Raw genomic sequence first — 13954 nt, 5'->3', positions numbered from 1 at the left:
GCGGGCTACGGCAAATAGCGACGAGCCTCTAAATCAGCTATAGCGGAGCTATAGCGGGCTATAACTGCATATTTGTACATGATACCATTTAGCGACACCCTGCTGAAAAGGCTATAGCGAGGCTATAGCGGGGTTATAGCGGGCTATTTAAAACTATGCCTGCAAGATAGGATTTGGACCGCTGATCGGCTTGCACAGCGTGGGTGGACAAACTGTGGCTATGCTCCCTCTGCAATCGGGAATAGGAGACGGGCATCCACCTCTTCGTGAAATGCCGTTTCACTATTAGGCTTTGCCATTTGATCATTGTTAAATATGGTCTGGTACACATGAACACAAATGACTGGCACCTTGTGGAGTCTCTTTTGGAGTGGTGAAATAGGCGAACCAATTCGAGCAGCCCTGATCGACGCATCATGGCTTCTCTAACCATGCTGATGTTGTGTGAATGACAGGAATGCTAGAGTGTTCCGCCATAAAAATGAACGGCCGCGAAGCCTCCTAAAGCATATTGTGGATGAGGCCGGTCTTTGGGTTACGGCGGGGGCAAAGAAATTAGGGAAAATCGTATTATGCGAGTAATTGTCATGCCATTTTCACGGTGTTTTTATAATACTACATCAGGATTCAGGAAACAGTTCCATAACGAACTAAACAAAAAAGGTACAGTTTTTGGTGTGTAAATGGTCATTAGTATAGACTATTGGTACTGAGACATCAACTCAAAAACATAAATATCACACCCACCAATATTGGTATTGAGGATGAAACTATCATTAGGTAGGTAAAGGAGCGACAAAAACTTAGAAACATAATAAATATCATCTTTATCATATAACCATTCTTATTTCTATTGCCTCAAGCTGGCTGTGTAACATACATTGGCAGACAGGCCAAACAATTTACAAACTACAAGTCAAGGTTAAAGCAGCTAAGTATTATGTACATAGGCCTACTTTCCAGTCCACTACCAAAGACGCACATGGTTTGTTTATATATGCCATCAACCAAGAAGCTGCCTGAGGCCATTGATAACCTGCTCCCTCTTTGAAGGATTCATTTTGCCAAGGAGGAGCGAGAGGCCATTCGGCAAGGCCTTCACGTCGGAGCTTTCAGCAAGTTGCGACAACAGCCTGGATACCCGTTCAGCTTTCAACTCCTCGAGATGCTTGTCGTAGTTGCTAGAATCGTCTTTCCAGGCGAAGAAAGCTTCGTCGTCGTTCCACTTCTCGCCATCTCCCTGTCCTTGAGAAGCCACATACCATTCCTTGATACGCTCCAACGCCGATCCGTGAGTAGGCATCATCTGCTCTCCAGCGGCTTCTCTAACTTGTTTGGCAAGTGAATCCTCAGCAACCCTCCTTCGCAACCTCCTGTAGAAGAAGGCCCGGGACTCCTCCCAGTCCACCACCTTGCTGAGCACACTTTTGGCAACCATTCTGGAAGTGGTGTCGTGCAGTTCAGCAAACCGGGTAGCAACCTGAGTGTATATAGGCATCAGCTGCTTCCTCCGAGCGGCCATCGTACTCCTGATCCTGACAGCCTCCGCTTCCGACGTACCTACCTTGATTTCTTTGAGGAGTCTAGCATTGAGTCTGGCCAACTGAGGGTCAAGCCTTAGCATGCTCTCTTCGATTTCGTTTGGCTTAAATTTGATCTCAATTAGCGCCTTTGGCTCAAGGACATTCCCTTTTGCACTACTCTCGGCATACATCTCAATGTGCTCAGGATTGACCTTGCTGTCCACGACGACCCATGCACCCCCACGCAGCTCTCCAGCCTTTGGTATATACACAAAAGCAGGCTGCTTATATGTCCTCAGATTTTCAACAATCATGGAACCGGCCTGAAGGATTCCTTCAAACAGATCCCTTTGGCCACCAGAAAAGCCTCTCCAGTTAGCAAGTATGAACAATGGGAGCTCTTCATGGTTGAAATCCAGCAGTGCCTGGGCTGTTTTCGCGGCCGAATCTGGGAACCACACCTGCCCTGCTTGAGAAACCAGACGCTCCGCAGAATCAAGCTGACCAGGATCAGCGGGGGTCACTTGCATCATTGTCTCGGTTTCCACAGCTATGACACCGACTGGAATCCCACCCAGCTTTGCCCTTCCGGTAATAACTGTTTTCGCCCACCCCCCTAATGTTTCCACAAAGCTTTCTCTGTCAAACATACCACCCAACCACTTGCCTCCTTGAGTGTCATCCTGAACGCCACAGATGGCTGCACGGGCATCACATGAATTCTCTGGGAAATACGTTACAGGTCTCTCCAGTGGATCAAGAGGTGTCAGAATAGGAAGAGGACCGCCGACATACGCAGGTACGTAGCTGAGCCACTTCAAGATAGCAGAAACACCTTCAAGATCATCTGACACAGTAAGATGCGCAACTCCGTTTGCAGCCATGATTTTGGGGCCACCCAGTTGCAATTGAGAGCTATAAACCTCCCGGCCCAGGAGCTTGTTCAGCGGAGAAAACCCAGTTAAAATAATTGGCTGATCAAGACGCTGTATACACCGCATCCCTATCCGAGCAAGATAAGCCCCAATTCCAACAGCTTTTCCAGTCACAAATGTCAGAGTAAATATCTCTCTGTATGCCTTAGAGTAGGCACTGGCAATGGCACCACTTCCATGTAGATTCTCACAACCGAGTCCGTCCTCTTTCCCAACAATGGTATCAACAACCCATCTGGTTTCTCCACTTTCCAGCTTTAGCTCATGGGCTATAACCGAAGATCTTAGACGTGAATAATCTTGTTCCATGAGGTAAATATAATGAAAACCGCGTTCAGGGCTCTCATCATCAGACCATCCAACATGGAAGCATGCCTTTATTTCATCTGCTACACCGAGCCTAGCACCAGAAGTTGCTGCCAAGTAGATTAGAGGAATTTTCCTCTCACAAGCAAGATTGGTAACAGCATCGAAGAATGCATCTTCTCTAGGACCAAAAGAACCAGCTTTAAATGTCACGTCATTTGCAACAACTATAATCTCCCGGCCGTCTGGAAATTCTGGTGTGGAGAGATTCATGTTCCAAGCAACAGTTCCAATATCATTCATACCTGGAGGACGCACAACGGGAATCAAAGGAGTACCCCATGATCCAGTTGAATCAGCAAACATAAGCTCTGTCACTTGAGCATACCCCTGATTGTGCCCGTTAGCTTGTGCAACATGTGAAATACCAGATTTCCAGGATTCCTTCAATGCTTTTTCAAATGCCAATGGGAAATCATAGCAGTATGTAGTTTCATTTTTCCTAGCAGCATTACGCTTCCGGTCAAGAGCATCCAAAGGTTTATATGGCTTATGCAATGGAATGCCATGCAAAGGACCAGCTGTGGGTGTGGCGGAGCGGTAGAAAAGCTCATGTGTATTGGAGTCCTCCACTTCTCGGTAAATATCAACAGTGCAGGAATGCCCAGTTACAATGGTAACAACAACTCTCCAAGCACCATTAGCTTGCCCATCACAATCTAACCATAGCTTCACTTCCCACTGGCACACGGAAAGGCGATGCATCCTGACACCAACATGTTCATGTATATTCGTAGCCATATGCTTCAAAAGTGTGCATGCTGTCTCCTCGTCTTGGCCAATTTCACCCGTCCTCCGTGAAACTGGAATTAGATCAAACAACCGCTGCTCTCCCAGTATGCACATATACATATGGGAGTGGCCTGACCTCACAGCCTCATTGTGAGCATGTAACTCTATTTCCTCCAGTGCTGCCATCAATGATCTGAGTATGCTGTTAGATATGAATGATGATGAGGCTTGAGCACGGCATACTTCATTGTCAATATTTCCAAATGAAAAACCATTGGTCACACTTGGCTGTCTGACTATGGTACGAAGAAACATCCTTTGGTCATTTGATCTTGGATCTTTATTGTTCTTTTCTAGTGTGTAGATGTGCCACTGGCGATCACGTGATGGGGTGTATTTCGCGTCACTGTAACCTTCTAAATTCACTTTATCCAATTCAAGAAATGTGGACAAAGGAGGTTCCACATGACGGAGCATCGGGTCCTCCTCATAATATAGCTTGTCAAATGACCATTGGAAGGAGTGGCGCATTGGTGGACGCCCTTCATCTCTTTGGATAATGCAGCTGACAACCCTAAAACCAGCACCATTGAGATGTGATGTTGTAGTCTTATCCTCCAGAATCTTGGAAAGCTTGTTAATCCTTTCTTGCGCTTGATCCTCATCACCACTGTCTTGAAGAGTGCTCATCTGATTGTTGATACCAACCAAAGCAATATGCAGAATATTGCCACGGTTAGAATTTATAGGATTACCATCTGAGACACTTCCAGCACCTGCTCTGTAATGTGAAGTCTCCTTCAATGCAACTTCAATCGCAGTTGACAGAAACTGAAGAGACTTGATTACAATCATCACACCCCATCGCTTGCCCATAGGATTCTCTACTTGTTGCTTTAGAAGTGTCACAGATTGCCCATTTCTTTGTTCAATATTCTCTTCAGAGAATTCCCATAATGCAATTAGACCAGACCTGTGCCATTGCATCTGGACACTGCCCTTTACAAGGCAATGCTGATACAATCTTCGTATGTATGTCTCGACTACTCTCCGCTGAAGAGTAGGATCACTGTGATCGAACAAAGCCACAAGGGCGTCTTCAACTGCAACTGGGGCACATACTAAATCTTCCATCCTTTCATTGATGGCCATATTCCTCCTAGGTGTTGAAACCCACTCTCCTTCCTCAGTAAACATCTCCAGCTCTGAAAGGCTTCTTGATATGCGGGTGCGGAGTTCGCTCAATTTGGTTTGCTCAAGAAGTTGACTTGCTTTAAGTGCCAGCCCAGAGTATGCTGTATGGTTCAAAGCAGAAAAGCGAACCAACTGGCCCCTGTAAGCGGATGGATTTGGATAGACCAATCCATCCATAAGCTCTAGTATCAATTCATTTTTATTTTTCACACCCTGATGGGAGAACACAATATGGACAACCTTCTCAAGGTCTTTTGCATGTTGAAGTCGTAGACGTTCTATCACATCAGACTGAATGCCACCACTGAACAGTTCTTCAACAGATAAATACTCCTCAAACAGAGATTTGACAACAACGCAAGCATGGCTTTCTCTTCCACCCTCATATGACTTGACCAGGCTCATAAGTGGTTCTATAAGCCTCTCATTAGTAATTCTATCTTTCTCAGAACAGTATGCAAGATTTGCCTCGATGGCTTCCCTTATCAACTTGGCAGGGAAATCCTTGCCCTTCTGGAAGTCAGCCTTCAACTCATACTCCTTGTACATACCATCCAACTCATTCCTAAGATCTTTTGGGAGTCGTGTTGCCAAAACGGACATGAGTTCTTGCCACCGAAGAAAAGGGAGCTCAGGGCTGTCTAGGCAGTTTAGCAAACCTTGTACAACATGATTGATATTATGTTCATATCCTGCAAGGATCATGTGAGCAGAATTCACACTTGCAGCAAACTTTTGGTGAACTTTGCCAGAAATAGCAGTAGAAGGTCCAAGCTTTGGGAAGGTGCCATGAAATGGTTCAGCTCTCCTTACAGAAGACGGGTCATCAAGATCCAACCTTGCTATCAGGTCACTCACCTGCATGGCCTGACCCTCAGGCATGACAAACTGAATGATGCCAGAGGCCGGTAGCAACAGCGGCATGCACATCTTCATGACCTCCACCTCAGCATATGGTGTATCAGCAACCACATGAGAACCATCCCGGACCAAAAAACGAAGAAGTTTGCACGGTGTATCAGCCAACAGCTTGGAAGGATCATGCTCTTTCTGTAATAAGCATGTTCTGCCATTGATTAGAAGGCGTGTACCAGCACCCTCTGTCTCTGCGTAAATTACATGACTGTTTCCATCCAACTGCATTAAGAGCCCGCCATCACGCAGCGAATGCATCTCTGCTTCAATCTCTGATTCATTGATTCTTAATCTGTAGCTACCGGGTCCACCTCTTACTGTCTTAACCGTATATTTGATCCCATCTATATTTAGTGCTACAGTCAAATTGACAAGAGAGATGTGCCTTGGAGGTATCTGACCTTTACTGAGATAACTGACATAGTCGGTTACAACACTCGAGCTCCTGCTTGATGCTTCATATAGAGCTCCAGCAACAACTGAAAGGTACCATGGTGGCCTCTCTGCTCTGACGCGCATAGCTATTCTGCTGTCGAGCCAACCAGTGTGGATCTTATTTTCTCGGTATTCTGTGGCATTCAAGAGATCCACCGTGTAATCAACATTGGTGCGTATCTCTCCACGAATCTGGATCTCTTTTAACCCAAGTACCATATTGGCTATTGCCAACGACCTAGATTCCCCAAAAGCAAAAACATGACCAAACTGAGAATCAGAAAACTCGTGAATTGCCCCTCCAGACTTAACCGAGAAATAGGCCCAAACATTGGGTTTACTTTTAAAGTTTAGCTCCTCCACTCTTCCACCAGTAGGCTTAAACCCATCATCTGGATCCTCGCTAGTAACTCGAACTGCTACACAGTGACCCATTGGCCTTACAGACTGAGCTTTGTCCAAGTCAAATTTAGCTGCAACAGCTGATATATCTTTCCAGCTGTGATAGCCACCTCCATGTTCCATTCCATAAAAGCGTCTAATCTCTGGGATGTTGTAGAGGGGTATGCCCATTCCTACCGCAACTTGAGCTGCAGGTAGGTTTATTCCAGCAATCCATTCTGTCACAGGGTGTTCTACCTGCAATCTTGGATTAAGCTCCAGGAAATAGTATTCACCCGTTTCCATGCTGTACAGATATTCCACGGTAGCAGCACCCTGATATTGCACACATTTAGCAAGCCGCCTTGCTGCCTGCTCAAGCTCTCTAACCTTTTCTGGAGGAGCAACTGTGATTGGTCCCTCTTCAATAATCTTTTGGTGCCTCCTCTGAACACTACAGTCCCGGCTGTGCAGCGCTGCTACGTTGCCGTGTTTGTCACAGAGCAACTGAACCTCTAGATGTCGGCTCTGAGACGCCACCTTCATAACAAATATAGGCGATCCAGGGACTTCTCCTTGCACCTGCTTAAACAAGGCTCTCACCTCATCGTCGTTGTGCACCTTCCTTATTCCTTTACCACCACCGCCCCATGATGCCTTGATCATTGCAGGATACCCCACCACTTGACAACTAGCCACTGCTTCCTCTGTGGTTGAAACACAAGCCTTCTTATAGATCTCCTCAGGTATCGCGTGGCAGGTTTCCTGTGGAACTTTCACCTAGAGCACGACGTTTGGATTTAGTTTTAAGCAACATATGTATATAAGGCGAGGGAGAAAAACACACACTTATATATCAAGGAAATAGGAGAAGGCACGCATACATACATGTGAGCCACTCCATGGAAGAGTTGGAACTCCTGCTGCCTGTGCGATAAGAGAGGAACCGATCTTATCACCTAGTGCGGCCATGGCGGCCGATGGTGGCCCAAGAAAGATTATCCCCTTTTCCTTGAGGGCATCTGGAAGCTCTGGGTCCTCAGAAGCATGACCCCAGCCAGGCCAAACTGCGGAAACCCGAGTCCTCTCCGCTATCTGTGTCATGACATCACAGGTGAATCACGAACAAACATTTAGTAACTAGTCAAGTAGTATCAATCAAGCACAATGAACATGGATGATATAAAAGCAGGAGATGGATGATGGATGAATCGCGCTGACCTCGACGATGAGCTGCACATTTGCATAGTTGTTGTTGTTGGTTCCACCGGGGACCTCGAGGAACTGGTCGGCGATCCGTACGTGCTCGGCATTGGCCCGGAGGTCCTCCGGGGTCGCCATGGCCACCAGGAGGATGGCCTTGTCGGTCCCGAAGGTCTCGGACGCCCAGGCGCGGATGCTGCGCATGAACTTGACGGCGGCCATCCCATTGTTGGCGACCAGCACGCTGCGTATCGGCGAGTCGCCCCCGAGCGCCTTGCAGAGCTCGCTGATCTGGTCGGACTCCGCCATCGCTGCCCCCTCTGACTTTAACTAATAATAACTAACCTTCGGAGACGGCAGGCGATGACCTCGCCTCCGCGCCTGAAAGCCTGAAATCCGATCCGACGGAATCGAAACTGGTTTGGTAAGCTGGTGGTGCCTGCTGTGCTGCTTGTATATGTCGCGGGGGAGTAGCTGAGTCGAACACGATTTGAAGCCCACACGGAGGTGGAGAAGCGGAGACGGTTGATCACGGGAGGAAGTCCTGCTCCGAAGAGAGGAGAGGTTGATGACGGGACCGACTCGAGCGCGCAAGTGGTGGGGGGAGGGTGGGTGCGCACCGGAGGCGTTCGACGGAATGCCTGCCTGCCTTCCGCGCGCGCCGCAGGGGAAAGGGGGGAGGAAGATCGGAAGGGGAAAGGGGCTTGGATGGGTGGCTGCGCCTGCGCGCCCGTCCACCGCGGAGCAGAGCGGAGAGGGGAGGCGCAACGCATCCATGGAGAGGGGGTGGCAGCTTGGACACGAGAAGACGACGACGACTCCCCTCCCCATCTAGAAGACCAGGACCCACTAGTCATTCAATAAGACCTGTTCGGCAGTTCACCGGGTCCTGAAAATCTCAGGATCTGCTGAGCTGCCAAACTAGGCCTCCGTGATTTTAAAGGACTAAATCTGGACCGTCAATTAGCAAACCGTCATTAAGACGTGATTAGTCAGTTATCCCGTACGTTGCCACGGGATAACAAACTAAAACATAAAAAACAAACTTTGATATTAAGATATTGATCAAAACATCATTTAGTTTTCTGACATATAAAGATATTAAACAAAACATCATGTAATTCACAATGTGTACGCCACACCCGTTCATGAGTGTGTTGCGATAAATATCATCTTACGTACCTAAAAGTTAAACAAAATCAAGGCGACCCATGGTCAAATTTTGGGCTAACATATTTATCTTCATGATTCATTCTAAAACATGGGTATCATTAGTAATGTACATGACCACATAACTAATATTTCCACTTCCAAAGATAAATAATTGTGCAACTCCACTACGAATGCTCACACTCACGATAGCCTCAAACCCATAATCCTACCGTGTTAAAAAACTGAACATGACCTAAAAGATAAATAAACTGCGATATGAAGGAGTCAGGGTTGTGCTCTTCGCTGCGCTATGAAAGAATGGCAATTTTTTCGCCTCAACCTGAACCTAAAATGCAGCACCAGACTGAAATTTATGATGGAATATAAATTATGTTACTTCCATCCTAAACGGCTGCCAACTAACATGATCAACATTACAGCTCACAGCTTGTGGGAAAAATTGAAATACAACAAGTTGGGTTCAATTATAGAAACTTGCAGACTAATCTGATCATTTGCATTTTCTCGATTGACATAGAGATGCATGTATTACCACCACTTGTGGCAATGAAACAATGGCTTATGGTTATAATGCAGCCACAAGTAAAAGGAAGACACATACTCAAATTCTAGATTAGTGTTTGTGAAGGCCTCACTTCGCATTGTCGTGGTGAGACGGCGTGGAGGCTTCAAGACCGCGTTGGGGCAAGATGGTGCTCGGTTTGGTGGCAGGCTCCGGAGCATCCGAGGTGAAGGTTGGGATCGGAGGAAACCTATGTCGACCTGGCCGACACCGACGTGGTGGCACCTGTGGGTGCCGCCAGACCTTCCTGGAGGACGTCGGGGGCTACCCTTCTTATCGCCTTGTCGTGTACCAGGGGAAACCCTTGGCAGCAGCGTCGTCATCGTCGCGGTACTTCTTGAGGTGTTGATTGGTACCGACGCTTCGGAGCCTTGAAGCTTGGTACGAGATCTTCGGTGGACGCAGTGGTCTCCGAGCTTCTTTGTTTCTGTCGACCCGCCGTTGTCAGCATTTATTTCTTTTGTTTTATCTCTTTATTTTCTTTTGGATGTGACTGTGCTGCTTCCGCCCTAGCACCTATCGTTGGCTGTATTGAGTAGTTTCTTTGTAATACAAAGCGGGGGGAAACCCTTCTTCGTGAAGGTCACTGTATTTCTCCCAGAAAAATGTCATGTAATTTCTTAGGTTCTACCTAGAAAAATGTCAGGTAATTTCGTAGGTTCTACCTAAAAGCACTCTTATGTTAAATGGGGTACCATAAACCATGTCATGAACCCCCAAAAACCTAATATAAAGAAACAACACTTGAGATGATACAATGGGACAAAGATTCCATGATAATATTTTATACATAATCTCAATTCTAATTCTCGTACCAGCAAATATATTTTGTTCCCATTTTCTGAATCTACAATTTTTTATGCATATGTTAGACACGGTACAATCCTATCTACTTTGATGGATCAGTATCAGAAAGTAATGGACCCCCTATTCACGGTAAATCAAGATTATATGTAACTCTGCAAAAAATTGTTCTTAATTCATGATTAAATACGCATACTTGAAAGAATTACTTTGCAACTTTGCATACATACTGCATAGAATATTAATAAACTATAATATTAATATAAAAGTTCATTTACGCTTAGACTTCATAGCTTGCCATATTTCTTGTGAACAAATATGACATTTGTCAATGCAAATGAACCAAGTTATAACAGTCAATCTCGAAGTGAAGCAATAAAAATCGATTACATACCTTGACAAAGTGCTTTTCATCTGATATCGCTATTTTCCATCCACAAACTGAAAGATTGTATGTCCATTTTCTCCCCGCAAACTAAAACATAATAATGCGTAAAACATACAAGAAAACATAGGAGGGAAATTACTTTACTGAACACCAAAAATAGGTGCCGCGAAAAATGATAGAATGGCAAGGCAGCTACAAAGTTCTTCATCTCCATCTATCGCCTCCTCTGTGACATGGCTCTGCAACACATTTGCTTAACCATCGACCATCGGCTCAGCCTCCAGGCCCTCTATCATGAGACAAGGGTTGGAGTAAACCTGAACCACAATAAATATATTTTGTGGTCACGAGTAGGTCAAATTTTCCACGGTATGCAAGAGTCCTCCTCCTATGACCACCATGAATAAATATATTTTACAATTTCAAGTTCAGCCAGAAGGAAGGAGAGTGAAGTCTACTGTAGTAATCTTAAAGTAAGCATTTTATGACCACCAATGATGGGCATTCCATGATACAGACTACTATACTAATCTTGACAAAACTTCTCTACAAGACACGTCAAAATAATAATAGTGTTACATTTACAAAGTCCTATTTTCTCTCAGTTACATATATGTACATGGCATCACTAATACAATTAGAGGACGGAGTATCTAGTGCAATTAATGTATTAATCAGTGGCATATGGAAAGCTACAACGGTCTTAGTGGATGTATGTGCTCTTTCAACAATTTGTGCATTTAATATTCTCAAGTCTCAATGCTTGAGCCATGTATATTTGTATAATTAAAAAACAGTGAAACCACAACACATATAAAACAAAAATGCAACCATGGCATTTTTATTCAGACCAATACAAATGAAAATTTAGTATAAATAACAGTCCAAGACATTGCAAAAATACTATTTAGTCAGCCGTGTGGCCGCACTTGGTCATGTCCATTACAAACTCAACTATTCGAAAATTATGCAAAGATGAGTGTGCTTTATTCTTACCAAGGAAAGCTACAGAATCAGCAAGGTTGTGGTTGGGAGGTGCGCTGCCGATCGAGATCAATGTCGATGGAGCGCGATGGCCTGCTAGATCGGGAGTACCAGATTCCTAGATCGACGATAGCGGATCCTAGTGATGCTAATATTAAGCACCTGGAAGAAAGAACTCTTCATAATAACACACAACTTGGAGGTGCTGCTACACCAAAAACTTTCTGTACTTTATCCAAAAACCTTGAATCATAGGAATTATGATTTTGGGAAATGTAGTACATACTGAAAATAGTGCACATGTGGCAGCAGGAATGTTTGTGAGAGAAATAGTAACGTACTCCCTTTGTTCACAAATATAAGACGTTTCAGATATTTCAATATGGACTACATACAGACTGAGATAAGTGAACAAATATACTAAAATGTGTCTATATACATCCGACTCAGAAAAAAGTTATAGAACTTCCTTATATTTGTGAACGGAGGGAGTAGCTGGAACATTTCTAGCAACCTAAACGAAAAACCATTGGTGCTGATTTTATAAAAACAAGCAAGTGCAGGTTATTGCTATGAAACAATCTAAACTATGTGCTTGAAGTTTCAGACTTTCAATATCAACTGGCACCACACATGACTATGATCAGAAATATAAATGGAAATGCATAATTATTGTTTGTCCGAGTCAGTCTGTGATAACTGAAAAATTAAGCAAGCAGCCAAGTACAGTCTGCACATGAACCGCACTGCTAATCCATCGGGGGCCTTAAGAAAAGCATCACACACCCAGCTAGAGACATATCACTGGCTATATAGGTAGATAACATAAAGGCGAGGACCCTATAGTTAAGCCAAAACAACCAAGACACCAAGTAGCCAAATCAAAATCTGCCCATTTGCACACTTGTTCAGAGTTTGAACATACTGAAATTCACACAAAGTAAATTGATGTTTCTAGATGTAGAGAAATGGCAAAAGAGAAGCATAACTAACCTCGCGCTGTTTACAACATTTGGCCCCCACGACAGCCTGGGGGGTTTAAAGATCCTGATTTTACACAACCCATAGAGTCACCGGCACCTTGCCCCAAAACCTGACCAACACTCATAACACCATCGTCGTCATTGTCCTGTCCTGCTGCATTCCTAGATTGCAGTACAACTGATCGTTGCATCTGAAATCGCAGGAATTCATAACCCGTGCACCACCGAGAAAGCTCCCCTGGTCGACAAACTCATTGCTTTTCACCGACCGCTGGTAAGGGAAAGTGCCAATCTCCCCTTCGATCCTTCTTCTGATATCAACAAGCATGCAGCGGAGCCTGGCCACCTTGGCCTCGAGTGCGGAGTGGCCCTGGAGCTTCTTGACAAGCTGCTCGTTCATAGCCTTGAGGTGAGCCACCTCCTCCTCGAGCAGCATGGTGTGGGCCTTCTTCTTCTTGTGGTACTTCGTGATGGCGGCGCGGTTGCCTGAGGGGCGTTGCTTCTTGGCGTCCGGTGGTGACTCGGCATCGTCGTTAGAGGCAGAGAGGATCTTGGTGTGGACGTGGACGCAGGTATGGGTGTGGTGCGCGAGGTCGTGGACGGGCGGGTTGCATGTGTGGGTGTGTGTGCACGCGAGGTGGTCGGCGTCGCTGTTGAGGATGTCGTCAAAATAGCTTCCCATGGAACAGCTAGCGGGCGGGTCGTTGCCCATGGCCTCGCATAGGTACGTCTCCGGGTTGGAGAAGTCGATGTCTCCGTCGTCCATGGCTGGCCTTGCCGCAGGGGGCTAGCACCTGCCACGAAGACTTGCAAACAGAGCACAGCAGAACAGAGGAGCCGCCCCAGGCGCCCATCTTGTCACTGAAAAAAATAAGTTTCTTCTTAAAAAACAAAATTTTGGAGCGATGAACACCAACGATTTCATCTAGCAATGGAAGTAGTTGCGGCGAAGCATCCGCATCAGACATCTCCAAATCCTTTAGTCTAAATCACCTAGAAAAACAGATTACTATTAGGCACATTTAGTATTCGTTGGAATTACAAACCATCTTATTTTGAACCAAATTTTGGATCTATTTTCCAAGAGAGGCATTATCTTGGAGCCTTCCTGTACTACAAATAAGGTCAAAATTTCCTGATTACCAATGTCAAAATATGCAATCCTAACTTATAGAGAGAGGGGACAAAGTAGCAACACAAATCACGAATCAGACATACACATCAACATAGATACATACATAAACCAATCAATCCGTCAGGAATGCAGATCACAAAGGAGAGGATGTGAGAGATGAGATTACGTTACTGCTTGGAACAGCCGTTGACAAATATGAGGAGGAGCAGTAGCAGAAATCTTGGGCTGGAGGACGGTGCCC

At 45.4% G+C, this 13954-nt stretch overlaps 2 protein-coding genes across 2 annotated transcripts; both read right to left on the bottom strand.

Annotated features, from left to right (window-relative positions):
• Positions 1–826: 826 nt before the first annotated feature.
• Positions 827–8502, bottom strand: LOC123453190 (acetyl-CoA carboxylase 1-like). The gene is made up of 3 exons (XM_045129965.1): positions 7703–8502; positions 7370–7576; positions 827–7261 (listed from the first exon to the last, which is right to left on the bottom strand). The coding sequence occupies exons 1-3, from the start codon at positions 7991–7993 to the stop codon at positions 1004–1006; spliced, it is 6756 nt and encodes a 2251-aa protein (XP_044985900.1). The 5' UTR covers positions 7994–8502; the 3' UTR covers positions 827–1003.
• A 4112-nt stretch (positions 8503–12614) lies between these two features.
• Positions 12615–13344, bottom strand: LOC123399345 (basic leucine zipper 19-like). Its single transcript, XM_045093766.1, has one exon. The coding sequence runs from the start codon at positions 13342–13344 to the stop codon at positions 12700–12702; it is 645 nt and encodes a 214-aa protein (XP_044949701.1). The 3' UTR covers positions 12615–12699.
• Positions 13345–13954: the final 610 nt, after the last annotated feature.

This window comes from Hordeum vulgare, chromosome 5H, assembly GCF_904849725.1.
Source record: "Hordeum vulgare subsp. vulgare chromosome 5H, MorexV3_pseudomolecules_assembly, whole genome shotgun sequence".
NCBI classification, from domain to species: domain Eukaryota; kingdom Viridiplantae; phylum Streptophyta; class Magnoliopsida; order Poales; family Poaceae; genus Hordeum; species Hordeum vulgare.
The sequence above is the reverse complement of the archived record's forward strand: the minus strand, read 5'-3'. Positions and strand labels throughout refer to the sequence as shown.